The sequence below is a fragment of the Sturnus vulgaris genome, chromosome 13 (assembly GCF_052056855.1).
Source record: "Sturnus vulgaris isolate bStuVul1 chromosome 13, bStuVul1.hap1, whole genome shotgun sequence".
Lineage (NCBI taxonomy): Eukaryota > Metazoa > Chordata > Aves > Passeriformes > Sturnidae > Sturnus > Sturnus vulgaris.
Window position 1 is genome coordinate 10,111,512 of NC_142255.1, and position 27,891 is coordinate 10,139,402.

Consider the following 27,891-nt stretch of genomic DNA (forward strand, 5'->3'; position numbering starts at 1 on the left):
TAAAAGCCTCACAAAGACACTTCATCTTGGGCTTATACACTGTCTCAGTAGGAGACCTTTCTGATGTTTTTGAGAACTGCTATGGTCTGATGATCTCTTCATTTCCATTACTATTTAAGCACTATTGCTGAAGTCAACTACTGGACCCCAAATAATTCTCTTCCAGCAAACAGAAGGATAACCACATCATCATTATTGCAACCTCAAGACATTGGCAACAATTACTGATTTCAACATAAACAGTGCTACTCAAAAACCCACCAAGGTTCCAGCAGTTTTTACCTATTTTCTGTTAGCTAGTAATGAAAAGTTGGCAAGTGTTAACAACTTTACAAGCTGGTATTTTGTGTGTCTCCTCCTAAAGGTTCCCAATACACGGAATATTTAGATTTCTATAAACACTAGGTTAGCTGAATATAGATCTGACTTCCCTTACATATCCAGGTTTTAGCATCCAGAACCAGTTTTGAAGGCAAACTAATATCATAACAAACCATTTCTTTCTCCTGTTTATAAACCATAATTTTATTTACAAAGCATGCTCAGCTGATTTTGGATAATCTTTTTAAAAGAACACAGTAAATTAAACAGCAACAGTTTCCAAATTCAATGCAAAAAACCCCCAACATTCTTAGGAGCCTATGTCTTCTCTGTGTATCTGAGATGTTTTAAGAGACTTCAGACCCACTTCATCTACTGAGTATTCCGAAGCTGATAAAAGCTTTATGCCATTATGTTAGAATGAGCATACAAACAGTTCTTGAACTCCCTCTTGATTCCAAGTTATTGAACCATTTTAATGAGAGCATGTCAGAAGAAATGCAAATGAATGCTAATTTAGCAAAACTACACTTCTGTCATCTAAAATCATTTATAGTTGGAATGATTTAAAGCTAATCTTTCTGCTTTCTGCATGGGTATGAGCATGAAGGACATTTACGAAATGCAATCTAGTTGTAAGTGTCTCCAGAACATTACTTCAGTTATCTTTTCCCATTACTTTTCATTTACAGTAAAAGCATGTATGCATACCTCTCTCAAGCAGTGTTTTAATATTGGCAGGCCTCGGGCTTGGGTAGAATGAAACCAAATACCCTGGTGATGGGATTTAAGAAGGACTGGAGAAGTGCACCTGCCACTCAAGTTGAGAACTATGTGGGCATTATACAGTAAGTCAGCTCAGCACCTCCTTTTTCACTCCTCTTAGACTAGATTAATGTAGCATTTCCATATAGAATTTGATGTGTAGAAACAATGCAAGGACCTATGTACAAACCTGGGTTCACACATCCTAGCGCTGTGGCTGAAGTTATTGTCCATCAAAAAAGGTTCACTGGCTTCCCACACCTCATAGGATCTGCTTAGCAAACACCTGGCACCATCAGAGCTGATGGGGCTTGACAGTGCTAAAGAAGCTGCACTGCTGTCAGCAGTGCTTTTGCAGAACTGTATTTTCCCATTTTTAGTGGGCAGGAGCTCAGAGAAAAACAACCCTAACATACGTATTAAGGGAATACGAGAACATCATGGAGTTCTTCTTTTAAGCCTAGGAGACTGAGGAAGAGCTTTGCTTCAAATCTCATGTGTGCCTAAGGCTCAGCAGCTTTGTGGGTTGGGATTTAGCTAGGGAACAGTCATTTTAGAACAGGCTTCTCATAGATGCTTGCTCAAAATTCACTTGTAACACTGAAGTGAGTTACGGAGCAACAAACCCCACCTCAGTTTTGTTATTGCCTCACAGAAGGGAGAAAAAAATTACCCTATGGCAACCTTGCTCCTAAAAAAGTGCTATCTGAAAGACCCATTTCAGGAATAGCTAATTTGTTTCCATGCCCAATAAAACCTTTTTTTTTTTAATGAGGGAAGTACTACAACTTAATCTGGGGCAATTCCTTCTGCAATGTTACCTAGCCTGTCCTCCCTACAAACACTTTCACTGACCTTTTCAAAATAGTTTTTCTCATCAACATGCACGATGTAAAAATCACGTTTACTCTTCTTTTTCTTTCTTTCCAGTGATGCCTTTGATTTTGAGCTTGGCGTAATTATCGTCAGAATTAGCCAAGGATTTGATATATCTCAGGTTCTTCAGGTTCAAGGTATGTGGCGACTCTGCTGGTTAGATGCACAGCATTAATGACTCTGACACTCATAAGAGGCACCATCTGCTTTCTAGAACAGTACCTACATTCCCAACTTCCAGAGCTGGTCCTTGTGCAGTTTAAATCCTGAAGTCCTCGCTGATCACTGGCAGTGACAGGAGCCCAAGCCTCACACATTAAGAGGCTCTGCCCATCAGAGAACTCAACTCCCAAAGCAACTCCTGCATAGGCACAGACTAAAGCAATAAAATCATATTTGTGCCACAGCAACCAGTTACACTGCTGCACGTTTCCTTCCTGGTCTTGGCACACCTTGCTCTATCTGCCTACCTGCCAGGCGTGGGACAGACAGGAAATGGGAAGCTGCAGTTTGGTACCTTGGCTGTGAAACTCTGAGAGTAGCACAGAAAAACCCGCAGCGAACATCAGTTCCCTCTCTCCCCTTTTTGTTCATTCTTCCTTAGGTTAGCAGCGCCTATCTCAGGGGGACAGGGGAAACCTTCCGCCACAGCACAACCCTTTCGGCGGCCGTGCCGTGAGGGCGGCGCAGGCGGAACAATTCCCGACATTTCCAGCGGGCCCGCGGCTCTCTGCTGCCGCCTGCTGCCCGCCCGCCGCCACGGCCCCCGCAGCCCCCCGGCAAGGCTCCCCGCTGAATTTAAAACCAAAAGCACCCCGAATAATTAAAAGGCAAAGCACCCCGCAGAATTAAAAGGTGCCAGAGACTCCTTACAGGAACAAGGGTAGATGAACACTCACTCACCGCAGGCAGTCTGATGTGCTTGGAGACCCACGGGGCAAAGCTACAGGGACTCAGAAAAGATTCCAAAATAATCAAGTTTTTCTTCTCTCCCTCGTGATTTCTGAGAGATATCTGCCTGTCTCTGCTTGATGCGAGTCAGCAACTGAGTGCTCAAAATATACAGTCATTGGAACACCTGTAAAAGTACAATAAAAAACAACTCTGCAATCTTACAAATGAACAAATGTTCTCCAAGTGTTGACACAAGGAGTCAAGGCGAAAGAATTAAGGGGGGAGCCTCAAATACAAAGAAATATTTTGAAGCAGATACAGTCATTGTAATGGAAAACAATGATCATTGTGTTCTCTTGGTACAGCATTCTGTTCAATAGAAAAGCTGTAATTTTAGTTTTGAGTAACCATTAAGTTTGTGGCTATCACCATGTCTAATAATCAGAAGTATGTGGCTGTCATTGATTAAAAAGTAAAAGAAAGTATAATCTTTCTGTGGGCAAGTGAGAGTGCTAACAGAGCTAATAATGTCTAGCTAGTGAGGGTTTATTCTACTTTTTTAACACAAAGTCTTAAATGAACTTACCTCATATTTAGTTAATGTGTTGCTCAAATAGAAGATTTCCTTATGATTTCCTTATTTCTGCAGGCAAATGCCTGGATCATATTAATTAGTGCCTCACCATAATACATTCCACAATAACACATGGTACTGTTTCCTCAGCAAAATTCTAATATTGCTAAGATTAAATTATTCTTCTGTATTACTCAGTTTACAGAATTGATTAGCTAAATCTTACATCTTTGCAGCTAATGCTCAAAAAATTAAAACATGAAAAATATTTCTGCATGGAGAATGATTGTATATTCAGGATTCTTACATATTTCTGAAAATCTCAAAGTACAAACCATGAGATTTTGTTCTAAGAAAAGAGACCCACAGGCTAGAACTAAATACGTCAGCTTCCTCAGGGTAGGAAAACAGCTTTCCTAATGTCTTTTCAAATTCCTGGCTAAAGAAACCAACTAAACATCCACAAACATAACTCAATAAATAATATCTCATGTAACTATAAAATGTCATAATACTGAATTAGATTGGGAAGAGACAACCTGAGAGCAGCTGGCACAGCACAGTGCTGTAGGCACAGGCACCCCAAGCTAGGGCTTCTAGAGGTGAATTCAGCTTTCTTCTCCCTACTGGTTTGCAAAGAAAAAGCATTCTAAAAGAAATTTTCATACCAGGAACTTTACATTGTCTAAAAAGTACCACAACACCAACCACATCATCACCATTAGTTCAGTCAGGGATTTCATTTAAAAGACACCAATGTGTTACCAGTTGTCTTACTTTTTCTAATATACAGAGGAATTAGAGAAGCTGGAGCAGGAGAGATTGGCACTGGAAGCCACCATTAAAGAAAATGATTTTGAAGAAGGAAAAAGGGGCATCTGTGGATTCTTCAAAAAAGCCAGCACATTGAATATATCAAAACACGAAACAAAGAAGGGTAAGTTCCAAAATTACAACTTATCCTCCACCCTTCAATGCATCACACTTTCACCAATATACAATATGGGCTTTACTCCAAGCCAAAAACTCCTGAGCCACAGAGAAGCCCCTGGAACAGAGCCTTGCTTGAGCAAACCATGGTACAGCCCTGTAATGCAGCACAGTGACATCCTCTGCTCGTAGGACACTCTGTCTACAACACCTTTCCCCTCATTTGCTAGATAAACTTCTCAGCTCAGCTTATGTTCACTTCTACTTGTCAAAAATAGAACACAGTTATTGAAGTTTGAGGAATACAGAACAAGTTGGTTGGGGGGGTTTGGGCTTGTTTTTTTCTTTTTAATAGGGTGTTTTAAGCTTTTAAACAGAAGCATTTTTCCTCTCTATAGAAAATTGGAACATATGCACAATATGCAGGGAACAAGCAATCTTACTTAACATACACACACACACACAAACTCAGTACACAACTGAAAACCAGGTAAAAATAGCACAACTGCTCTATATTCCAAGCATAATTTCATACAAATGCACAAGTGAAGGTGGTAAAAGTACTGAAAGTACATATACAACATACTGTCAAGTAACTAATTAACACATAACTTAAATGTGTAGGTGATGAAGTCAATATTACGTTTCAGATATAGTAAAATGATACAGACCCAATTTAAGGTCTCATTTCACAACTGCTAGGCTGTAATGATAATGACTCACCTGAAGCCATGCTTGTACACAGACATGTATTTTGAGAGTTTTCACCTGCAGAGACTGCTACATCTGGCTGTGCATGCAGCTCCCACCAGGTGCCAGGAAGATCTAGAGACTGGGAACATAAAACCACTGTTCTTCAGCTGGCAGGTTTCAGCTGATTTTGTTTCAGTAGAACATACTTTTATGACAATTCCAAGAGTGTGTACCCCTGTTTCAACTTCCTTTCTTTATTTAGTTGAGGAATACATAAAGTAGATAAATATTGCACATTTTGGCTCTCTGTATTAGATAGATTATGTTAATAAATAGCCCCGTCTCTCTGTTTTGTTTTCATGTTCATACTCCCCAGAGTTGTTCCATCTTCCAGCAGAGATGCTAGAACTGTAGAGGAAAGCCAATAACTGCTTTGGAACTATCCTGTACACACTCCAGAAACACAGGAATACCAAACAAAGCATTTCCAGAACCTAGCAGATCAGAGTAAAACCTCTAAAGAAGCCTGTTAGTTCCACTTAGAATACTTCTCTGTCACCATCTCTTTGAAATCATTGAAAGAGAAGCAGTAATAAAGCCACAGGCTTCAAAAGGTGGAATGAGAGAAGGTATTGTTAATACAGAGTCAAGACTGTATCTTTTTAAGCCAGCCAAACAAACAGCAAGAATCAAAATTTATTTCCAGTTAGCAGTGACTATGGCAGGAAAGGGAAACAGCCATATGTTTGTGTTTTCTAACTTCCAGCTTCATCTATGCTACCCCTGCACCCCATCAGCTCATTTCATCCACTGTGACTGTGCTTTTCAGGGAGCTCTGTATTTTACAAGACAGCTGAGCTTGTAAATGATGCAAAATGGCACATTTACTTCTAAAATCTATCAGATATTCCCCAGCTGCTTTTTAAGGCCCCAGTGAATTTTACATTAAGTAAAAAGAGACAGAGAACAAATAATCAGGTAGCCTTTTCCAAAATGTTATGATCTAGTGATAATATGTTACACAAGCTTTGGTTTCTGTGTGTATGAGAAAATTAAAAGTCCAAAGCATCTACTCTGTACCTTTTTTTTCCAGATTTAAAGGATAGAAATTATGTCAGAAACAGTTCATTTTCCTGAAGCTTTCCCTCTATTTGGCTCCCTAAAGCTACTTATTGCCTCACTTATCAGACATCCTTCCCCATTTTTTTCTTTCTCATTATAGAGAGCACCATTAACACCATGCAGTCAATGCATGTGGGTGAATTCAATCAGAGGCTGCTAGAAGCCAGTACTCAATTTAAAAAGAAGCAAGGAAAAGGTACAATTGACATTTGGTGGCTGTTCGATGATGGAGGTAAGAAATTTGAGTAAGAATCACAGAGAGAGAGAGATTTCTCTGTTACCAAATATAAAAACAGACTTGGGAAGTTGCATAAAACTGGGTTTTATTAAGCTTACATAGTCAATTTTATGTCAGGCTTAAATGTTTTAAAATTAACTTACATCCAACACTGCTGAAGTGAAAGATGGAATTGTCACAATACAATGCACTAATTTGATATTCCTCCAATTTTCTGTGTTCTTCCAGGTCTAACAATCCTAATTCCTTACATTCTAACTATTAGGAAGAAGTGGAAGAATTGTAAATTAAGGATCTTCACTGGAGGAAAGGTCAACAGGATTGAAGAAGAAAAACTAGTGTAAATATAACTTTGTCTCACTTGTTTAAAGAGTTTGCACTGATGCTGAATATAATGCATATACAGCAGGAAGGTGGGAATTTTTCAGCACAACTGGTTTGTTGTACTGTGGGCAGTGTGAAAAAGAATGTACTTGATTGAGAGGTGTTAAGCTTCTGGCATAGCCCTTAAGGCTCTGCAAATGGTGATTACCAAAGGAAACTCGCATTCAGCACTTTTCCCCATTAATAGCTCATATTCCCTTCTCTGAGAAGAGCAGTTTGCACTCTGTAATGAGAATATAATTACTTTTATGGGATTTACATCAGATTGTCCAGGTAACAGGAAGTGAAATTGCATATGAAGGTCTCACATGCAAATAGCATAGACAGATAGCTCACATAAATGTGATTAACTGTGGTAAAATATAAAGAAGTTAAAGAGCAAGTTAATCAGCTTTAAGGCCAACTTGATTTTACTCAGTGTTTTTAAGAAAGTCTAGATTTCGTAATAATCATTTGCCTTTCAGCAAATGAAAGGTACTAATACAAACTTATTTTTATCACCACTGCATGTAGGACCTTTCCTTCCTCAGCACTTTACACATTACAGGCACAGCCATTTCACCACCAGTGGAAGCAGCTCAGTTTGGGATGAAAGTCAGTGACTGCTTAAAGAGCAGAAGCACCATGTAGAGAGTTAAAAACATCTCCAGCCAAAACTCCAGTGGCAAACAAGTGAGAGGGGTGCAAGGACAGGAGTTAGAATCACCAGTTTCACTAGGATTACAACACAGTGCCCTGGAAAGACAGCTGCCACAGGATGTTCCCTTAAAGCAAAAGGGAACACATAGAGCAAACTTCACTCAACTGTGGTCCCATCAGTTTTAAACAGTACCCTAAAGTAAATGTACTTGTGCAGAAGAGATTCACAAGGGTTTGTACAAACTATCTTTATAATTGGGTAAAAAAAACCCCTCGAGCAGCTCGAGGACCTGCTGGGAAATGTTCCCTGCTCCCTGTCCAGAGTCTGCCAAGTCTTGGCTGTTCAGGACTGCAAACAGGCTCCTGAACCTCGACCCTCTAGTCACCTGAATCTGCTGGAAGTAGGAAGTTTTGACACCAAATGTGATTTGTGAAAACATGACAGATTCCACAGAGGCAGTTCTGACACCTGCTTGTCCCACAAAGGCCAGAGTAAACAGCATGATCAGGACAGCTGACAAAGACTCAGTTTGTCCCCAAGAACACTCTGTGTGTCTGTACTGCTACCTAAACACCAGTGCTCCTCAAAACATGACCTACCTGCCACATGCAAAAGCCTTCAGAGACAAATCTGGGCTGGGTGATTCCTCCATTCCCTAGGTAGATCTAATAGAAAATCACCCAAGTACAATTCCAGCCATGTATTTTGAATTCAGAAGTAAAATTTCACTGGACTTTTACTAATATATAATTCCCCAAATATTAGAACCTTTCCACAGAATTTGAGATTTTGCTCTTTATCATGTTCCAAACAGGGATTGCCACAAGGGACATCAAGGTTTATAGAAGCAGTATGTTATTTTTATATAAATACGTTTTTTAAAAAAAAAGAGTAAACTCTTAGGTCATAAACAAATACGTATTTCTAGCGTGGTTTGCTCCTAGGAACTCTATGACCTTTTCAAAATCCAAAGCTTATATACTAAAAATAGAAACAAAAAGGAGGTGGGAGAAGGAGGTGTGGGGAAGAACCACAAGATCCCAAACATGGATCAAACAAAGGCAAACCTGACCTAATTAAATCTCTCTATCCTCAGCACAAACACACAAAAAACTATATTCCTTCTGCCAACTGGGGCAGAAAAGCAAAGTATTTTCTTTTATGAGCATGTGAGTAAATCAATATAAATTCATAAATTAAAAATATGAAGAAGATTATTTTAAGTATTGGTCATCACCAAATTTTCACCAACACATGCACTACCAGTACTGTAAATCTCCATCCACAGTATTCTGACAGTAACAGAGTAACAGAAGCCTTCTGTAAGTATTAGAGAATTCTGACCTACTGTATATTGAATTTTCTTCCTTTACAACTCAAGTCTTTGGGAATACTTAAAATACCACTGTTTTCTCAAAATGTAAACACTCTGCCTGCCCCCTGTCTGCTATTATTTTCTTTTTATTTTGTGATTTTCATCAATCATCAGTTAAATGAATTATGCTACTTCAACCACATTAATCCTGTTCTGTAACTGGAAATTGAAACACTAAAGTAATTTGTCATATAGTTAAAGATAAGATATAAAATGCAGTTGTCTAACTCATTTTAAAGTGTTCTTTGATATAAGGTACTCAGAAGTGCAGTGGTAAAACATCTTCTCTTTTGTTTTCAGGATGGCTTCACTCCTAAGCAAATTCAGAATAAAATTTGCTGATATTAATATCATTTGTGATATCAATATAAAGCCCAACAAAGAGAGGTAAGAAGCATTACCAAAATCCACTATTTAGAAGCCAGCCTTTAACTAGAGCTAATTTCTTTTATGTCGAAAATTAAAAAAAAAAAAAAAACAAACAAAAAAACCAAAAAACACACTAAAAGAAAACACAACACAGAAAATAACACTGTCACTTCATTGTAATAATTTTCTAAGTACCAAGAGCAGGAAAAAGAAAAGAATCTCTTAACAATCACAGCTTAAAGGGTGAAAACCATGTGTAATCTTTTTCTTTATGTTGTAAAGACTAATTAGACGCCATACTTAAGAGCCACTAAATTTAACAGACATTTTATGATGACTTCTCATATTTATTTAGGCTGCAATAGACTCCAGTCAGTCACAGTTCTCCTGTAAACTTGCCATTGCTGTCAACTGAGCCTTCTGGGTTTCACAATAAATTTGTAACATTTTTCTGGTCAAACACAAGCATACATCCTCTGTCCCATGAGGACAATATTATAATGCTCCCCTGTCAGTCAGGTATAATGTAGGCTTAAGATTTTTAAAATTAACTTATCTACAGAATTAATGCTCTTATGCAGAGGTTAGGAAGTTGGAAAAACAGTGCTCAAAAAGCTCCACCCCCAACTGTGTGAGCTAAATAAAAAAAAAACAAAACTTAAAAAGTCCTTGTTTTCTAAGACATATCTCCATAGAAATCATCCATTTGTTCTGCTCATGTAACAAAAGTATACAGCACGCTATTCAGGGAATAAGTAAATCCTAAATTCAATTCACAGTATTGCTCTTAGCCTTAAAGCTCCTCTGAAAATGTGCCCACCTTGCTACACTCTCTTCCATCCCATCCCTTACTCCAACCAAAGCCTTTCCTCTGGGTTCAAGTGCAATCCCAGGTTAGGCTCTTCATCATTCTGTGTCCCATTTCTGCACACACACAGAACTTTGCAAAAATAATACAGGATTCACCAGGGTTTCTATGGACCATTGGAGATTTTGACTGAAGAAATGCAACTAAAGAATATAAAGATTTAATAACTAGATACCTAAAGTCCCCTTTTAGTGCCCTCAAGTAATATTTTTTAATAATATAAAGAAATGTGCAATACATATCTTGTTTTTCCTCCAGTATAATAGAGTGATTTTACATAAACAAAAGCTATGAAAAAGAATTCATATCTGGCTTTAACATAAAAAACACACACATTTGCTGCATCAGCACTATATGAACTGAATAAGTGAGTTGTATGCCAGACACTTGCCAGACAGACCGCTGTATCTCTCTCTCAGCTGGCACCCCATCTATTTCATTAATAAGAAGAGGATTATCTCTATTTTACATACTGAAACAGACAGTAAGGATGTTGACAAACTCTGACATTTAGCAACAGCAACACGAAATGCTGCATATGACAGCCTTTAAGCCAGCTCTTGGCTTCCTGGCCATACAGTCAAGGCAGCCTGTGCCCAGTCTCCCACTTCACAGCAAGGCTGTCAGCACAAGTGCTCAGAGAAACACACATCCGTACAAAAGAAACTCCCTGAGGTCTCTGCGGGATACTAGACATTTTCAACAATAGGCAAGCAAGGAACTACAGAAAGACAATAAGGTTCTCCAGATTAAAACATTCAAAAGTTTAAGAAACTACTTGAAATTTAGAGAGAAAATCGGAACACAATTCTGAGTCCACACACAGCAAAAAAACCCACAGTGCTTCCTTCAGCCCCTTTTCAATTTGTATCACCTGTTTATCCATTGCAGTAAAACTATCAGTAAAACCATATCAGTAAGGTGACTGGTCCAGCCAGTGCTGAAACAATAACAAAATGTTCAGTATTCATGAGGAGACCCATCTTCATTTTTAATATTAGTAACCAATATACTGCAGTTTGGAGTTACTGTAAAACTGATTTCAGTATTTTTGCTAGAACCAGGGCAATGCAGAAAATTCTCCGCTAAATGCAGTGTTCAATTATCCTCAAATAACCTTTTAATCATCCTCAAATAACCCAAACATACAGAAGTGGCACAGATATAACTTGGGGCACAATGTAACAAAGAATAGTTAAAGATGTTGCATGTTTTTCACTTATAATTATTATCAGTGAAGCCCACCATACAGAGTGACTGTGAAATAAGTTAGTGAGTTCATACCCTGCAGCAAGGCCTCTTTTGTAATTCCTGTTTCAGCTGGAAATTCTTTGAAGAGATGATTGAACCATATCGCCTCCATGAAAGCTGCAAAGATATAACAACTGCTGAGAAATTAAAGAGAGAGACTCCATGGAAAATTACAGATGCAGAGCTGGAAGCATTCAAGGAGAAGGTAAAGCCTCACCTACCTTTTTAGATATGTACCTTTTCTTACCAAGCAGATGTTTGAAGTGATTAGTCAGAAAAAGTGAAATACCAGATATGGCATTAGAAACATGGCATGTACAAACCTGCATTTGATATTTACAGATTGGATTTATATTGTAAACACTGCAGAGGTGTGTTTTGATTGCTTTATTGAGCTCTCTCAGACCTTGGCATGTTTACACAGTATTTTCCAGGCTGATGAGAAGCTCTGCCCACATCAAAGCCAGCCAGATGAAAACCACCTCTGAACCAGAAGCCACACAGTTACTGCACTGAGCCTGAGCTAATTGGGTCTGCTGAGGTTTATTGAATGGCCCCACTCTTTTGGAGCTTGAATCTCTTAAAGAGTGCAGTTCCAAACATTCACCACTTTGGGCAATTTAGAACTGAATCCAAACACTTCAGCTAAGGCTAGAAATTTCTGCAAAGGCAGAGTTGAGCATGAATTCTTACCCCATGTCTACCATCCAGAAGGTCTCCTGCAGTCCCGAGGAACTTCAAGGCTGATGCTAGCTGATCCACTGGGTGAATTACAGCCCAGTCTGCTCTTTAAATTTGTTGGAAAAATACCTTTTGACCAATGAACCGCCAGGCTAGTGACAAAAGGATGCGAAGTCTTTGACCCTTAAGAGACAAGTTCTCCTGTAACTCAGAGAGAATTATCTAGCAATTTTAGTTATGGTTCCTGTGGAATTAACCTGAGTACATCGGGAGTTTAGTTATCTCCACTTTATGATGCTGGTAACTTCCTAAGCAGAGCAAGCATTGTGACTCTGAGCTGCCAGAAGTCACAGCCTGACATATTAACATAAGCAGAAATCAATGATGATTTAAGATATCACACTATCCTACCGACTGCAGCAGCTGGGAAGCAGACTGACTGCTCACTGCATTACCCTCTTCGTGCAGCTGATAACCAGCATAAGGTTATAGTACTCAGCTATGGGCAGAAAAACCTTAGAATTATTCTTACCTTAAATTATTAAAAATTGAGAGTCAGAGCCCTTAGAACACCTTGGTATAAAAGACAACAGGAATATAATCACAGACACTTGTATGCAGAATCAGTGAGGATATAACAGAAAAAAATCCCGTGATTAAGCTTGGTCTTTTCTAGGTTACTAATTAAGGAACGAGAAAAATTCCTCAGAAGCTGGAAAGAGCAATATTAAAATGCCAAATTACTCTGTAAAACAAGAACAGCAACAAAAAGTTTAGCTTACACATTTGGAAAGACATGCCCCTTTATCTTCAGAAGTAGGGCAGTTCTGGGAATTTTTTACAGAGGACATTAGAACACATGTACAATTCAACAGAGAAAAACCTGGCAGCACAGATAAAGGGTGATGTTAGAGGATGATTCTCATGAGGTAACAGCTGGCTAAATTATGAGGGTTCTTACCTATATAACATGTACAAGAACACTGAAATTTCTGTAAAGAAGGAAAATTTAAGGTCTGAATGGAGAAAAACCTGCTTTTTACTTTCTCCAGAGAAAGAGAAAATAATTTACAAAATCAGTTAAGATATATCTATCTTATACAAACCTGCCCTGGTCTCTTGTTCCCTGTGACTTGTGGTTAAATTATAAAAATTTTGAAGGCTTGAGCCCGACCATAAAGTAAGTTCAGTACAAAAATAATCCCTATCCCCAGGAAACCTTACACGGGTGAACCATTAGTGGCCCTAATGTAACTATACTAATCAGTGTGGCTTAGCCTCATATTTTGCCATTGTTGAGACTCTGGACCCCAGAGCAGACCTGGCTTCCAGTGCTGCCAAAGCAAGAGCAGAAAATCTTGCAGGCAAGGGGGAGTGTAGAAGTCTGTAAGACACCAGAACTGAGGATCACTGACCTGATTTTTTTCTTTTCCCTGTTGTGTTTTAATCAGAGTTACCGCCAAGTCCGTCTGAATGAACTCTTACAGGAGCACTCCAGAGCAGCCAACCTCATTGTCCTGTGAGTTGCAAGAGTTTTGATTCTAAGAATAATTTCTAATGGGATTCTGAACTCGAGCTACAGAAACCCTTGTGTTAATTCACTGAGCACAAAAGTAATCTTTTAAGTACCTTCTGGAGGACTTGCATCTGGACTGATGGTTCTCTGGGACTGCACTGAATATGAATCTTTCCCGGTGATGAAGCAATTGCATAAAGGAAAAGAGGCTACCAATAAAAGAACCCAAAAAAGGCCCTTTCCAGATTTTTATTTACACACACATTTTTTATACACAGCTTCAATAAATTAGCTTGCACTTGTGATGCACAGATAAACCTCTACAGTTCTATTAATTCAGTCTCAAAAAAAGAGGTGGTCATGTAATGCTTACAATAAATTGACCCATATTTTAGAACTCCCATCTCACAGTAACTGCAGATGAGAAAATAGGCTGATGGACTGCAAAACTGTGCATGTGTTGCATTTTTATCCTTTTAAAAAAAATCATACTATGTGTGAGTTTTATGACTCCAAAAATATTCTTTACCAGTTTAAGGCTACAAATCACAAGCAGTTCATGTCCAGTACAATCAGGTGAGAAGGGTTTGCAAATTAAGGCCTTATGGTATTAAAACAATCTTCTAGTCTAATTATATCAGAGTTGTTGCATGTGAACAGTGATGTTTTCTGCTTATTATTTAATGGGAAGCCTGGGCTACCCCTGCCTTCATAATGATAATTTTATTTTTCCCTCTGCCCAAACAGGAGCCTCCCTGTAGCAAGAAAAGGAGCAGTGTCTGATTACCTGTACATGGCTTGGCTAGAAATTCTCTCCAAGAACCTTCCTCCAATCTTAATGGTCAGAGGCAACCACAAAAATGTACTGACTTTCTATTCTTAGAAAAACAGCAGTGCCTGGAATACGCCTTGCTTGATTCCAACAGCTATGTTTTTAATGGCAATGGCTCATCAAAGACATATTAATTTAATACAAATCTAAAACTTTAATAACTGACAGAAATTTTTTCAAAAATCCAAAGCAACATAGCAAAGAATTAGATAAAAAATGTAAATGGTCTCTGTTGGTGTTACACTCCAGTACAGGCAAAAGAAGGAAAATCTACCTGTATGTCATACGAGACAGAAAATATTTTGAGCACACAAAGAAGAAATTCTTCTGATTTTATAAGGTATTGAAAAAGTTTGTGATATTTATCCTAGAAAGCAAAAATTAACTGTGATAATACAGAAATCACTAAATCTCTAAATAATTATTTCAGATTGCACTATCATAGTTGCTAATGAGCACACAGTAGGATTAAAATGAAATGCACAACTTGTGAGACAAAAACCTGTATGGCATCCATCAGGTGTAAGTCGTGAACTGATAGAATGCAAGTAGAATACATGCAATGCTTTTTGATTGTAATATTGCCAAATTAAGACCTATGCCTACAGCAGATGCTTTCACCTAAAGTGTTCTGCTAATTTAAATTAATTCAAACACTTCTAATTTAGTGACAAACAAAAAATTAAGATATATAGAAATATGGACTCTATTACAAGACTTGATAATGCACTGTCAAGCTCTGACATGCAATGGAATGTATGATTGAAATAATTAAATGTGGTAAGTAAATTTCACAAAAAAATTAGTAAAACACTAAATATTCTAACAATTTTTGCTATGAATGTTAGGGTTAATACAATCTGACGTATACATTTGGATAATACGTACAGTGATTTATGTGATTAGAAAACAAAAACTCATTAGCTGAGTTGAATGCCTTATTTTTGATTTATATAAAAGATTTCTCTCTTTTTTGACTTTCTAAATAATATTAATTATACACTAACTAAAAATAAAGGCAATTCATTAAGTTGTGTAATTTTTCTATTTTCTACTCTGCAATGTTATGGTAATTTATAATTTCAGCTGTCATGAAAAGCTGCTTCTCTTTCTAATGGGTAAAGCTATATCCTATGTGTAAGCAGTATTTAAATTAAAGACCATCAAGGAACATGGCTAATTCATTTTCTGTAGTCCTGCAACTCCTTTGCAGAGATAACCAACATCTAAGCCTCATGAAAGCCAGGGAACCCTGAATTTCACTAAATGTATATTTTAAAGCAGGCCTCAGCTTCCATCTTGCTTGAATTATTAGAACTTGTAGTGCATTTAGCACTCTATCTCCAAAAATGACAAATATTTAATATTCATATTTTTTTTTAGTTCAACAGCAGCAATTCAGCAGAAAATAGTAATGAAGCCCAATAATCCATGCTTTATTTTCTCCATCTATTAAAGGCAGGATATTAAATATTGATATTTTCTCACAATGTTCTTCCTTTACTTCTTACACATTTACAATCAGGCTGAAGGATCATTTAACAATCTGACTGCATTACACAAAAGTTTTCTCCATATACCAGACTTCCTGCACAACTCTGAGCAAATTAAAACTCACATTCTGCACCTGCAAAACAAGATTTTTTTCATCCTTCACAGTGATGTCAGCAGTGATACTGGAGCTCCTTACGTGCTGCCTGGTCCTTGCAGCTCCTTGTAGAATTGTAATGATCACCATCCTGTCCACCTCCCCTCACACCACAGATACAACCTGAATGGCACCTAGCCAAAGCCAAGCTTTTGGGGAGGCTCCACTCGGGCTTTGTGTGTTTCTTATCACAATCTACACAAGGACCTGGAGGAGTTATACACCTCTATTAAGCCCTTGAATTATGTACATGGCTAGGGATTGTTTCCTAAATATTTCCAAGTACTGTAATTCTCAATCTATAGGGAACATTGACCCAAACTGTTCTGGGGGACCTAAGCAGGTCCAAAAAGAGAATGAGCAGAAAATGAACCAGCAATGGCACTTTAAATATTATTCACACTTCTCTCTCACAAACACACTGCTGTGGGCATTGCAAAAATAAATCTCAAGAGATACCTTTCTAAATAAATAGTCATCAAAAACTAAGTACTAACATACACATTTCTATAAAATTTCTTGCTTGCACTACAGTGATTAATTAGCAGACGTACCCACACAACAGTGCAATGGGATAAACTCAGGATGCAATAGCACTTAACTACCTGAAGGTGTTATTTCCACAAATTCCCAAGTAGTTTAAACACTTTCCTAGCAGCTTCTATGTCCTGTTCCTCACCATGATTTCTGAATGTGTGTGAAGAGTATACAAATATGAGAGTATTTGGGAGAGTACACTAATTATGGACTATCTTAAATTGCAACTTAGATTACAACATTTTGTTAGTCCACCTACCTCATTTCCAACTCTGTAAGAGACACTTCTTTATATAAGTTATGCACAAAACAAGTGCTGAATTTTAATCATCAAGTTAGTAACTGAACTCTAATTATATGTTTACATCTCTAGGAAAAAATACAGCTCTAATGCACTCTAGCACATTTTTAGCTTATATCACACTACCAATTCTCCAAGTTTACATAATTTAGGCTGGATTTGGTCAGCCACTAGAAGAGCAAGCAGAGGTAAAGTGACTAGGGACATTTAAGGGTGAAAATACCATTGCCATGAAGCAAGAACAAAGAATATTTTTAATTTTTTTCAAATGCCTAGGCATCCTGCAGAGCTAAGCTTGTGCCTAAAGGCCTGTTAAAATGATCCACTATGGTTCCTCTCATCCCTCCTAAGGTTAGTGGAGCTCCAACAGGTATCACAGAAGGCATTTCATCCATAGTTCAGAGATTACACTTTCCTGAAATCTTTTTACAACCACTGGCAAGTTGCCCATCTTGATCACACACCCCTAAAGCACGGTCCAGATTATGCTATCCAGAACAGCATTCTTTCAATGTGCCTTTCATTAGATTTTTCAGTCCCCAACAGAGATTCTTTTTGAGGGGATTATTTCTTTATTTTATTTTTAAATCAGATACCCAGCAGTGCAAGTAGAAAAGCTACCTAACCAAAAAGGCATTGCATTGTGAGGATAAACAACTGAAACTATATTGTAAAAAGCATGTTATCCTACTTCACACTCAAAGGAGTTTCCACTCAATCTTTGTCATCACATAGTACAAAGCTCCAGCCACCAGCATAGGACATTTCATCAGTCTTAAACCTCTGCAATTTTCTTTATATCTTTGAAAAGTCCTACCAAAAGCTTTCCTGACTAAGCAATACTAATCCTCAGAAAACCTAGACATTTCTCATTTTTCTCTCAATTTTTTCTCTCCAATTCTATGTGGGATTTCATGACGTTTTCAGCAAAAGCAGCTTCAGCAACTGATAAGTAGTTTACAAGCAAGAGACAGGTACCAGGAATCAGCACTGCAGTTGTACGTATGGGGCAAACAGCTACAAGCAGTCTTAGTTACCACTGACTCATTTAACTTCCCCTAGCTGTTTGTGACCTCCCCTCAGGCAGGGGTCCCTGACCTATCAGCAAAGCTGGGGAAACAGAATGTGAGTAACCCTCAGTATTTTCAGCCTGAATTTCAGGGGTCTCCCTCAAACTTCTTCCTCTGGTGGTTTGGCATCACTGGACTTGAGTTAAGTGAGTGTGGATCACTCCAAGATCCTCCTCGATCTCCCTTGTTGCCTCTCCAGCTCTTGGCAGCAGAGCAAAAACCTTCAGGGCTGCAGTTCTTTGCTAAATGAGTGTGACTCATCCCTCAAGTTACAGATGAGGAAAGTCAAGGTTTTGCAAGTGCTGTGCTTCAGCAGAGGTCAAGTCACTGTTTAAACATCTGTTCATGCTGGTACCTAGGGCACAGCCCCTTGGCAGCTGTGTAGGCCATCGAGACCATGTGGCCAGCATTGTCAGGGAACACCTCACACTGGCCTTGGCCCTGCAAGGAAAAATGGAAACAAATACAGTGAGTTACAGCTCACATTCTCCACAAACAAGTGCAATAATCCACAGTCATGCTACTGCTGGAATTTCATCAGAGGAAATTAAGTTTCAAACAAAATCAAACACGCTAAGGTTGTCTGGAACAGAGTAAAAAGCAATGGCAAAATTCCACAACCCCCACGCTGTACTGCAAACATGCAATCGCAAATAGTTTCATTATCAACAGACAACATCATAACAGCCTTTTTAAGGTACAAACTTTAATCATTGTGAAAGAGACAGCTGTGCTAAGTAAGAATGGGATGGGAAGTTACTTTTTCTAAGCCATGGTTTTCTTCTAATAAAAATCCTCATTTTAACACTAAAACTTCAGTGCAGAGAATTTTGTGGCTACTATCCCTGAAAGAGGTTCTATTTTTTTCTGTGTACAACAAAGCAACCTCCCAGGCAAAAAGGCAGACGATTTCAGTTTATCTCAGTATTGTTTTTCAAGGTCAGGAGGAAATGCCCGATGGAGAGCAGCACTAATCAGCGATCAGGAATGCAGGAAGGTTTACTATCGACAGAGCAAGCAACACATTCCCAGAACCAAGGTAAACTTGGTTTTAGACTTTCAGCATAAGGTTGGGAGGGGAAGGGGGTTTCCCCTTGTAAAGATCTGGGAAAAAAGCAAGTGTCACTCAGCTGAGTCCTTTCTCCTTAATATCTTTGGATGAGTCCTCCTCTCTCTTATTAATGGGCTTAAAGGCTACCTCAAGCACAGTTTAGAACCCAGCCAGACACCAAGCCTAGTCATTCACAAAATCGTTTTTTTCTACACTATAACGCAGGATGGAGTCATAAACTCTATAAAGTCCTGCTTATATAAACCTTTACAATTAGATATTACTTTGATACAACTTCAATTCCTATAAACTTCATTTTTTGGATAGCTTACATCAAAGCCATTAAATATTTTAAATAGCTTTCTGCCATTAAATATTTTAAGTAGCTTTTTCACATGGGTCTGTGTTACATACATGTTCTCTTTCAAATGGTGTATACTATTTAGACTGAAAATACTGAACAGGAATAAAAGAAAGCCCAAATTGGGACATTCTTAAAAATACCTTTCACAACTGAACTGCAATGTGTAGCAAAGGTTTCACTGCCATCTGGCTGCATTTAGAAAATGTAACATAGCACAGAGACAATCACATACACTTAAGAGTTCAAAACAAAAATCATGAAGACTAGTTGTTCGACAAAATCTAGACCACCAAAAAGAATCCAAAAGTCTGTAGCTATTTTGCAGAGTCAAATACCTCCTTTAGCCTCATCAGGGACCATAGTTTTGAAACTATGAATCCAATGGATAGTCTTTTCAGCCCAGAGCAGACGCATAGGGGAAATTCAGGAAATTTCCTATTCCTAGGAATATCGGTATCTCCTGTAGAATCTATCTATATATCCTTCATATAGATAGATATGTAGATAGAAAGACATATATACAGGAAAAATACGAGGAAAATTACATCATAAATGGCATGGCAAGAGGGCAGAGAGCATTAAAGACAATGAAATGATAAGTCTTCTGCTCCAAGAAAGAAGAACAGGGTAGGCCGAGCACTGACAGGTTTTCCCATTCACCGCATCAAGAACTGTTCTCCTTTCATAAGGCAAACGCTTCTGTCATGGCCTGACCATTTCTGAAGGAGTCTCCGCCTCTACTCTGTGCAACGTGCTCTAAGATGTTTTAATAGCAGGATTAGACTCGTCACTCTCCAGAGGTCCCTCCCAGCCCCAACCTGCCCGTGACTGTGGGAGGTTGTTCGCATACGGGAAGGAGGACGGGCCCCGGGGCCCCTCTGAGGGCACCGTGACTTCCCGCGCCCCCCGCGCCAGCCCCGGCCCCGCCCGCCCGTGCAGCCGCAATCGCGTCCCCCGGCAACGCCGCGCGGCCCGCGGGGTCCGCCCGCCAACCCCCGGTAGCGCCGCCGCCGCCGCCCGAGGAGCGCCGGTGGGCAGGCTGCTGCCCGAGGGGCTGCCCTGGCAGGTAGAGCCCGGGCACGGGGAGAACGGGGCACCGGCGCCTCCGCCCGCGCCCCATGAGCCGTGCGGACCGGGGCGCGGAGCGCCGGGCGAGCGGTCCATGGCGCGCTTCCCACACGGCGACGGCGGCACTATGTTGGCCCGGTGGCTCCGGTGGCTCCGGCACCCCTGCGGGCGCCGTAAGAAGGGGTGGGGGAGTTGCGGGGGAGCACACGCTGCCCAGCCCGCAGCCCTCGGGAGCTTTGGGGGGGAACAGATGCTCCCCAGTGCGCTCTGCACGCCCCAGGGACTGCCCGGCCTCAGCACAGTGGCCGCGGTTTGGGGCGATGCGCGAGCCCCGCCTGCCACACGGGGCGGGACCCTCAATGCGGGCGCGGGGCGCCCAGGAGGAGCTGGGTGAGGCCATTCTTAGCTAGGGGAGGAATGGGGTTGCGCCTCGCTCGGAGAGGCCGCGGACGGGCCGGTTTCTCCCCCGCTTCCTCCCCCGTGGGTCGCGCCGGGTTTTGGCGGGATTTTTGGTGGGCGTTTCTCACAACGTCTCTTCTGGTCCCTCAGCCATGCCTGCTTCTGAGGCCGTGCCGCTGCCGTCCCCCAGCAAGAGACAGAAGGGCTCGGGGCCTGGAGAGGCCTCTACGCGGCTCCGCTTCACCAAGCTGTCCGAGAACGCCTTCGCCCCCTCCAGGGGCTCCGCGCGGTCTGCGGGCTATGATCTGTATAGGTGAGGGAGGGGGAGGGGGAGGGTACGGCCCCCGGGGTGGGAGCCCACGCTCGATGCCGGCCCCGCTCGGCGTGCCCTGGGCACGGGGCCCCGGGGCTGATAGGGCTCTTGTGGCCTCTTGTCGAGCTGAGCCCCCGGACAGCGTCGCTGACCATGCAGGAGAGGAGGCCAGAGCTCACCTAGTTGTAGCTCCCTTGCTCCATCCCTGACTATTTTCGAGTATCTGTGGTCCAGCCATGTCACAGCACTGATATCATCAGGCACAGATGCTGTGCTGTGCGTTGGCTAAAAGTCAGGCTTGATAGAGCATCCAGAATTGCTGTTGGTGCTCACATTGGCCAGGTTGCGTTCCTGTTGAAAGGAAAAAATGGTAGTGCACGTGGGCCCCCCTTGGCAGCTCTTGTGCTTTTCTGCTTTCCTCTTGGCTCCGGGGCTGCTGCCCGCCAAAGGGCGTTGTAGCAGTTTGATAGTGCTCCTAGCTGGAAGCCACCTGGGTTGACATACAGACTTAGGTTTGGGTTTGTTTGAATTAATAATGGCCCTGTTTCAATGGCTTTCACTATGCTCATTCTATGTACAGAATACCTGTACATAGACCTGTGGTTGTGTGCTTAGTGCTTCTGTGATCAAGATACAAGTTTTGAACGAGTGAACTTTCCTGCCACCGCTTCTAACTTACCTTTTGTAGTATTATGTAGAATAACCAGCCTTTTTCTTCCTTCACCTCTCTGACTTCTTTCCTGAAGATTTACTGCACCACACTTAACCTGTTTTTCTTCTTATCCCTTTCACCTCACCAGGCTTGTTTTTGTTCTTGTTCCAGTGTTGCACCATAGATCTGGAAAAAGTCTGTTTTATAGAAAACCTTTCAGTGCTTCCCAGTACTTAAAAAACAGTTCTTCATCAAGGTCAAGATATGACAAGTGTTGTCACCACTGCTTTTCATTAGGCCTCCAGTTAGGTAGCTTCAGCAAGTTCTTAAAATCTCTGTAGTTCAGAGTTCCCAGAAGAATCATGTGAATCATGAACTGTCAGACTGCTCAGAAAAAAAGGTGTTGCCTAAAAGTTAACTTAATAGATTATTAATTTTTATTACAACTAGTTCATCTGCTGTAGAAAGGGTAATCAGACTGTATTATCCATAAAGTTTCTGCTTTTGCACAAAAAAAATGTACAACCGTGTTCACCTAATGGTTACTTTAAAGTTAAGCTTGTATTTTTTGCCTATCTTATCGATTAAACAAGCATTTCAAACTGGCAATTACCAGGAATCTGCTGTTGAAATGACACTTCTGGAATCTTAAACTAGCACTGTTGGAATGACAACATCTTGTGTTTTAGGATCTGCATTACATTTTGCAAATCTGTAAATATTTGTTGTTTAAATTTCATGGTATGAATTCCCAGGTAGATTAATTCTGGGTAATTTTGAATCTTAAGTTACAGTAAAGAAACTTTTAAAATATTCTCTATAAACTAGTGTTTCTTTTTTAAATGTAGTGCCTATGACTGTGTGATACCACCCATGGAAAAGGCTGTGGTAAAAACAGACATTCAAATTGCACTTCCTTCTGGATGCTATGGCCGAGTGGGTAAGTACACAGCTGTCAAAAAGCTGCAGAAGAACAGGTTTGACACCATCTTCACATTTAGATTCTGCCTCAAGCTTTCAGAATGAGTCTACACAAAAAAGAGATGCCACATGACTATGATTTACTAAGTGTTGTAACAGCGATTTTCTTGTTACCTGTTGTCAGATGCATTTGAGGTTTGGTGTATATCAAGTGACAAAAGGATGATCAGCAAAAATGCCTGTACTCTACATACATATACATACATAATCTTATAGATTCTGCAGTAGTTCATTATTTCTCTGCAGTTTCAGAATTCAAATCACAAAGATTAATAGGTAATGGACATATAGAAAATGCATCCCTGGATGTTTAAAAATCAACCCCAGAGTAGTAGAATTTGATTACATATTGTGACAGAATAATTGAAAGAACCCGTTCAAGATAGTCTGTTTATTTTGTGCATTCTTTATCTGAATTATGTATAAATTCTTAAAGTAAAAAAGCAACAGCCACTCCAGTGGAAGAACATGATCAGAGTTTGCCATGTCCTTTAATGTAAAAGAACACATGCATTTCTCTTAACCCAAAGAAAATTTTGAAGATCATATCGTTTTTAGCTCCTCAACACATTAGGCTAAGGTAAATAAAAACCCAAATCTCCACACATAATTTATCTGTGTGTAATACTACTTAGGAAATTGCTTGCCAAATATTGTTTTCCTTCATAACTTAATCGACCTAATATTCTTCTGAGATGATGCTGAAACAAAAATAAACTAAGATTAGACCATCTTTGCTCTAGTTGCCTTCTTTGGACTACTCTGCAATTGCAGGTCAAATAAAGATACATTTCATCACTTAAAGAGTGCAATTTTATTGTAGCCTGTTGCAGCTGTTACTCTGTTTAATATATATGTAAACTCTTACAGTAATTCCTGTAATATGTTTATTTTAAAAAGACTGGAAACAACTATCATTGCCAAGACTGTGCAAAAACACTGTATAATCTATAAATACTGGGTTTTTTAAAAGAAATAAATCATAATACTTACGAAATTCTCTTATAGCACCACGTTCTGGTTTAGCTGCAAAGCACTTCATAGATGTTGGAGGTAAGCTTTTTGTTCTTTTTATTAAGACTTGGTAAATATTGATCACGGAAGTGCCTTAGTTTCACTTTGTTATTTGCACTCTGCAAATAAATGATGTCTTCTTGGGTAGTCTAGCAAAAGGATATACCTGGGTAACACCTGAGAGGTCATCATAATTATGTTAAATCTTGCTTAATTAGAAAAAAGATTACTGATTTTTTAAAATAATAAATATCATCCTTCTGTAGGTAGTGCCTGCCATAGAAGTTATTTTTTGGCTTAGGCATTAAAAGGTGACATATGCTGGTTTCTCTATTTTTAAAACCAGCAAGTTAACTTGAGAATTGCATGGTTTTTTAAATTTTCAGAACTCAGGGGGATACTCCCACTGTTACTAGCACCTTAATTAGGAGCTGTTCAGAAATGCCATTGGATTAACCCAAACCATTACATAAGAGAGCTGTGTAAATACCTTTTCCACCCTGGAACTACTGCAGAGATTGCATGGTAGCTATAGATCATATGCACTACAATTTTTTCAAAAGCTGAAGGAACTACTTTAAAAAAGGTTTTTATTCTTAAATGTACATTTTGTGGTTCAACATTAAAACTTCAAGGTACACTCATACTACCAGAGAGGCTGGAAATACATTTCCTCTCTCTGAGAGAAATATTCTAAAGAAGCAGAATATAATTATTTTAGTGTGCACTGGTAGCTAATCTTCTGAACTATGTAGTTAATACAGTCAAACTACATACAAGAGTAAGCTAGTTTTATAGTCTTGATACTTGAATATAACTGTATCATTTCCTAACAGCTCTGATTCTGTTACCTTGCCAGAGGTACAGGATTTGGATCTGTGCAAATCCATAGCTCTCAATGAAATGTTAGATTTAGGAACAGATTTCTGCTTGACACTGAAAGAGCTGAAGTTAGCAGAACAAATGGAGCCTGAATTTGGTCCAGCTGTATTGATTTCAGATAGGGTATTACTACTAAAATTAGTAGTGCAGTGGTAAAGCACTTCTTGACATGTGATGGTGTTTTTTCAGTTCCTTTTGCAAGACCGATTAGCATTTTTAGATGTCTCAGTATTTGCATATAGTTGTGCATCAGAAGTATAAAGATTATATATTATGAGATACTGTAATAATTTATTAATCTAAACCTTATCTAATCTAGTTATCTTATACACTGACATTTACTAACTGGGTATGTCTCAAAATTCTTTTCCATGACAGCTGGTGTTATTGATGAGGATTACAGGGGAAATGTTGGTGTGGTACTGTTCAACTTTGGCAAGGAGACATTTGAAGGTAAGTGTTAAGCCTGGCAGAGCCTATTTTCAGCTGTCTGACTGGGAATGAGAAACTAATCTTTTCTGTAAAAGTTTATGCAGAGGTAGAACTAGCTGGAAACATTTTCCTTCTCTCAGTTAACAAAACCATAGCTACTTAATAATGTCCTGTGAAGGGAACATGGAAAGATTCTACTCATTGCAAATTAAGCAGCATGCAAAAAAACTGCCCCCAAAACCACCATGCCACCACAAAAGCAAACCAAAGCATGCCTACTTAGCTAAGCTTTAGATTCACTAGCTGTACTGAAATACGACATTGTATTAAGTTACTACCTTTCTCTGAGAAAAAATTAGCTGAGCAATATTTGCGAAAAAATTTCTCCAGAATTCTGAGAAACATGAGTAACAAAGACAGGATTTTCCCTTTATTATGCAGTCTTTCTGCAAAAAGTCAGTTTTAAGTTTCAGTGCCCAGTTAGAAGATACGTGCTTTTGTGGCCTCCTCTGCATCTTCATGTCACAAGCTGCTTATGGAAGTTCTGTGAGCCAGATTGGTTACTAGTGAGAAACTGTTTTCCTTGTATCAGTTTGCCTTCCCACCCCCCAGATTGCTGGGTCTAGTTCAGGAAAAGGAGCTGCATTATCCATACAGCTGTCTCTGCAGTACTTATGCATAATGAAGTTAAAATGCCAGAGCAGGGCAGCAGGAATGAATGGAAAGGCCTTGAGCTGGCACAGCTGCTGACACTCACCTAAGAAGGACCAAACAAAAGTTTATCTTAACCTGTATTTTTCTGGATCTGTTAACATCTGTTTAGCTAAGTTTCAAATAAGTGTTTTCATTTTTACTTTATTCTGATATTCTTGAAAAGAGATTGTCTAAAGTCTGTATTCATTGTTGACTTTTAGAAGGAGCTAACAATATTTTAACTTCTCTGCAGTTAAAAAAGGGGATAGAATTGCCCAGCTCATCTGTGAACGCATTTATTATCCTGAACTAGAAGAAGTTGAAGTAAGTTACCAAAAGAAAATATTTCTGTTTTTCTCAATGATTATTAAAGATACTTGTATATAAGATGAAATTTATTATATAGATAAAAACTTGGCTACAATTACTTTCAGTGGTAAAACTGCAGACCAGCAGTGCTACCTGAATGAAAGTCTTGATTCTTTGAACATACTCGCTTGGATTTCTTTTCTTTTTAATAAGTTTTGAGAGTTTTTGAGAAGCAGTTCAGTGTACACTAGAAATTATTTTCTCACAAGTATTTGTTTAAGCTTGTACAAGAGATATTCTAGAATGTCTCACATACATTTTTTTAGTTTCTTAATTATAGCTCTTGTTACAAGTAAATGATAGACAATATCTCTAATGTAGAAACAAAAGGCAAGCTAAGGCACTAAACCAGCTTACCATACTTGATGTCTTTCAGGCTCTGGATGATACAGAACGTGGCGAAGGTGGCTTTGGCTCTACTGGAAAGAACTGAAAATTACTTGAATACACTTTCTCTTGGTTTTTTTTTTTGTTGCTTTTTTGTTATACTATTTCTAACTTTTCATCTGAATTAGAAGTAGGAGTACATAAAAATATTTCAAGTTTTATTGAGACTTCTCTATATCTGTCCTCCTGTGAATTTATCTGCATAATTAGGAACTGTGCATGACTGGCTTATCTTACTAGTTGATGTATTATTTTTTCTTTCAAGATGTTTGGTCCACAGCAATAAGAACACATTGTTTGTGTGGCAATGATACTGTAATTAATGAAAAAATAACTTAGTGGGTTTTTTATTTTACTCACCTAAACTACAACAGCCAATTGTTCCCTTGCCAGTTTTTCTTAGACTTCTGAAAGCTATCTTCCACATGGCTCAGGATTTCATACTGAGAGCCTATTTCATACAGCATCAGTATTGAACTTCCCACTCTGACCCCTAAATCAGAATAAGACAAAGATATTTAATACTGCATCCTCTGCAACCTGTCCAAATACTTGTGTTTCTGTTCAAAGCTAAAGTTCTGACTGATCCTTAGCTGATCTTCAAATGGCCAGGTTTTCAGCTCTCTTATATTAAAAGAAAAAGCAATACAGTGCTTGAGTTAAATAACACAACTCAATTGGAAATTACTTTTGTGTAGTAAATAAGAGCTATGACATATGCTGTTGAAATATTTATTGCAAATTTATTATTACGTTACTATATGGAAGGAAAAATTCTGAATTATTGAAGCAGTGCACAGTTTGTTTTTTTAAGTTCACTTTCGTCCAGTTAATAGAGAATTCTTTTGGAATCTATCCTAAACCTGACCCAATAAGTGTACAGAATTCCTTAAATAACTCTCTAACTTTTAGGTGAAAGAACATGCAGAGAAGAGAAGAGAAGAAACAAAAAAAGGAAAGAAAAGTGACTATTTCTCCACTTTACATAAAAGAATTAGAAAAGTCTCTGAAGCTCTCAAACACTTTTTTCCTGCAGCTGTCTGTACTTTAAGATTTTCTTATCTAGAAGATCACAGGTAGTAAGTACTGTGCTTTAGGTTTTAGCAGTGGAAAGGAGTGCCCTTTGTAGGTTGATGTTCATATTGCTCTTCTGCTTGGTCGTTTCAGCTCAGGATAATCGTGTCAGTATTATTTTCATGTTCTTGTCTAGGACTATTCTTAGTGAAGACTGCACATCTTATACATTTTATCTTGCCCACCCCTGCAAGGAGGTAGAAAATAAAGAGCATTGTGACAGCACTCAGATCCCTTCAGCCATGGGATAGGCATTACACTGGCTTGGCAGTGCTGAAACAAGAAGTAGATTCATCTTTCTCTAGGGTAGAAGCCTTTTCCTCTAAG

The 27,891-nt window shown here is 39.2% G+C and overlaps 2 protein-coding genes and 1 long non-coding RNA gene across 8 annotated transcripts in view; 2 read left to right on the plus strand and 1 right to left on the minus strand.

Annotated features, from left to right (window-relative positions):
• Positions 1 to 14,380, plus strand: part of SLC12A1 (solute carrier family 12 member 1) — a 43,486-nt gene extending 29,106 nt beyond the window's left edge. For all 4 annotated transcript variants that reach the window (XM_014874062.2, XM_088172536.1, XM_088172537.1 and 1 more), the window contains 9 exons: positions 1,063 to 1,169; positions 2,017 to 2,099; positions 4,224 to 4,367; positions 6,276 to 6,407; positions 6,642 to 6,753; positions 9,113 to 9,199; positions 11,370 to 11,505; positions 13,433 to 13,500; positions 14,245 to 14,380. In XM_014874062.2, coding sequence (XP_014729548.1) covers positions 1,063 to 1,169; positions 2,017 to 2,099; positions 4,224 to 4,367; positions 6,276 to 6,407; positions 6,642 to 6,753; positions 9,113 to 9,199; positions 11,370 to 11,505; positions 13,433 to 13,500; positions 14,245 to 14,380 — 1,005 coding nt within the window. The remainder of the gene's footprint in view (positions 1 to 1,062; positions 1,170 to 2,016; positions 2,100 to 4,223; positions 4,368 to 6,275; positions 6,408 to 6,641; positions 6,754 to 9,112; positions 9,200 to 11,369; positions 11,506 to 13,432; positions 13,501 to 14,244) is intronic.
• Positions 1 to 20,210, minus strand: part of LOC106851823 (uncharacterized) — a 54,362-nt gene extending 34,152 nt beyond the window's left edge. The window contains exons 1-6 of one of the 2 annotated variants that reach the window (XR_015806505.1): positions 19,636 to 20,210; positions 11,994 to 18,326; positions 11,334 to 11,417; positions 5,084 to 5,192; positions 2,866 to 3,040; positions 1,942 to 2,112 (exon numbers count right to left, since the gene is read on the minus strand). This is a non-coding gene — a long non-coding RNA (uncharacterized LOC106851823). Of the gene's footprint in view, positions 1 to 1,941; positions 2,113 to 2,865; positions 3,041 to 5,083; positions 5,193 to 11,333; positions 11,418 to 11,993; positions 18,327 to 19,440 lie in introns of both variants that reach the window. The other variant, XR_015806504.1, reaches the window with a different exon arrangement.
• Positions 20,211 to 20,241: 31 nt separating this feature from the next.
• On the plus strand, positions 20,242 to 26,665 carry DUT (deoxyuridine triphosphatase). 2 transcript variants are annotated; one of them, XM_014874061.2, is made up of 7 exons: positions 20,242 to 20,366; positions 20,918 to 21,080; positions 22,581 to 22,672; positions 23,722 to 23,766; positions 24,988 to 25,062; positions 25,988 to 26,058; positions 26,480 to 26,665. In XM_014874061.2, exons 2-7 carry the CDS (start codon positions 20,920 to 20,922, stop codon positions 26,534 to 26,536), a joined length of 501 nt encoding a protein of 166 aa, XP_014729547.1. In that variant the 5' UTR covers positions 20,242 to 20,366; positions 20,918 to 20,919; the 3' UTR covers positions 26,537 to 26,665. The 2 variants fall into 2 exon arrangements, with proteins under 2 accessions (XP_014729547.1, XP_088028668.1); XM_088172542.1 differs by lacking the exon at positions 20,242 to 20,366 and adding an exon at positions 20,371 to 20,541.
• Positions 26,666 to 27,891: the final 1,226 nt, after the last annotated feature.

Coding starts and splice junctions, on each gene's coding strand:
- DUT (XM_088172542.1), top strand. CDS start 20,463: ATGGCGCGCTTCCCACACGGCGACGGCGGCACTATGTTGGCCCGGTGG. Junction 20,542..20,917: donor CCGGCACCCCTGCGGGCGCC/GTAAGAAGGGGT, acceptor CTGGTCCCTCAG/CCATGCCTGCTTCTGAGGCC. Junction 23,767..24,987: donor GCACTTCATAGATGTTGGAG/GTAAGCTTTTTG, acceptor TTTCCATGACAG/CTGGTGTTATTGATGAGGAT.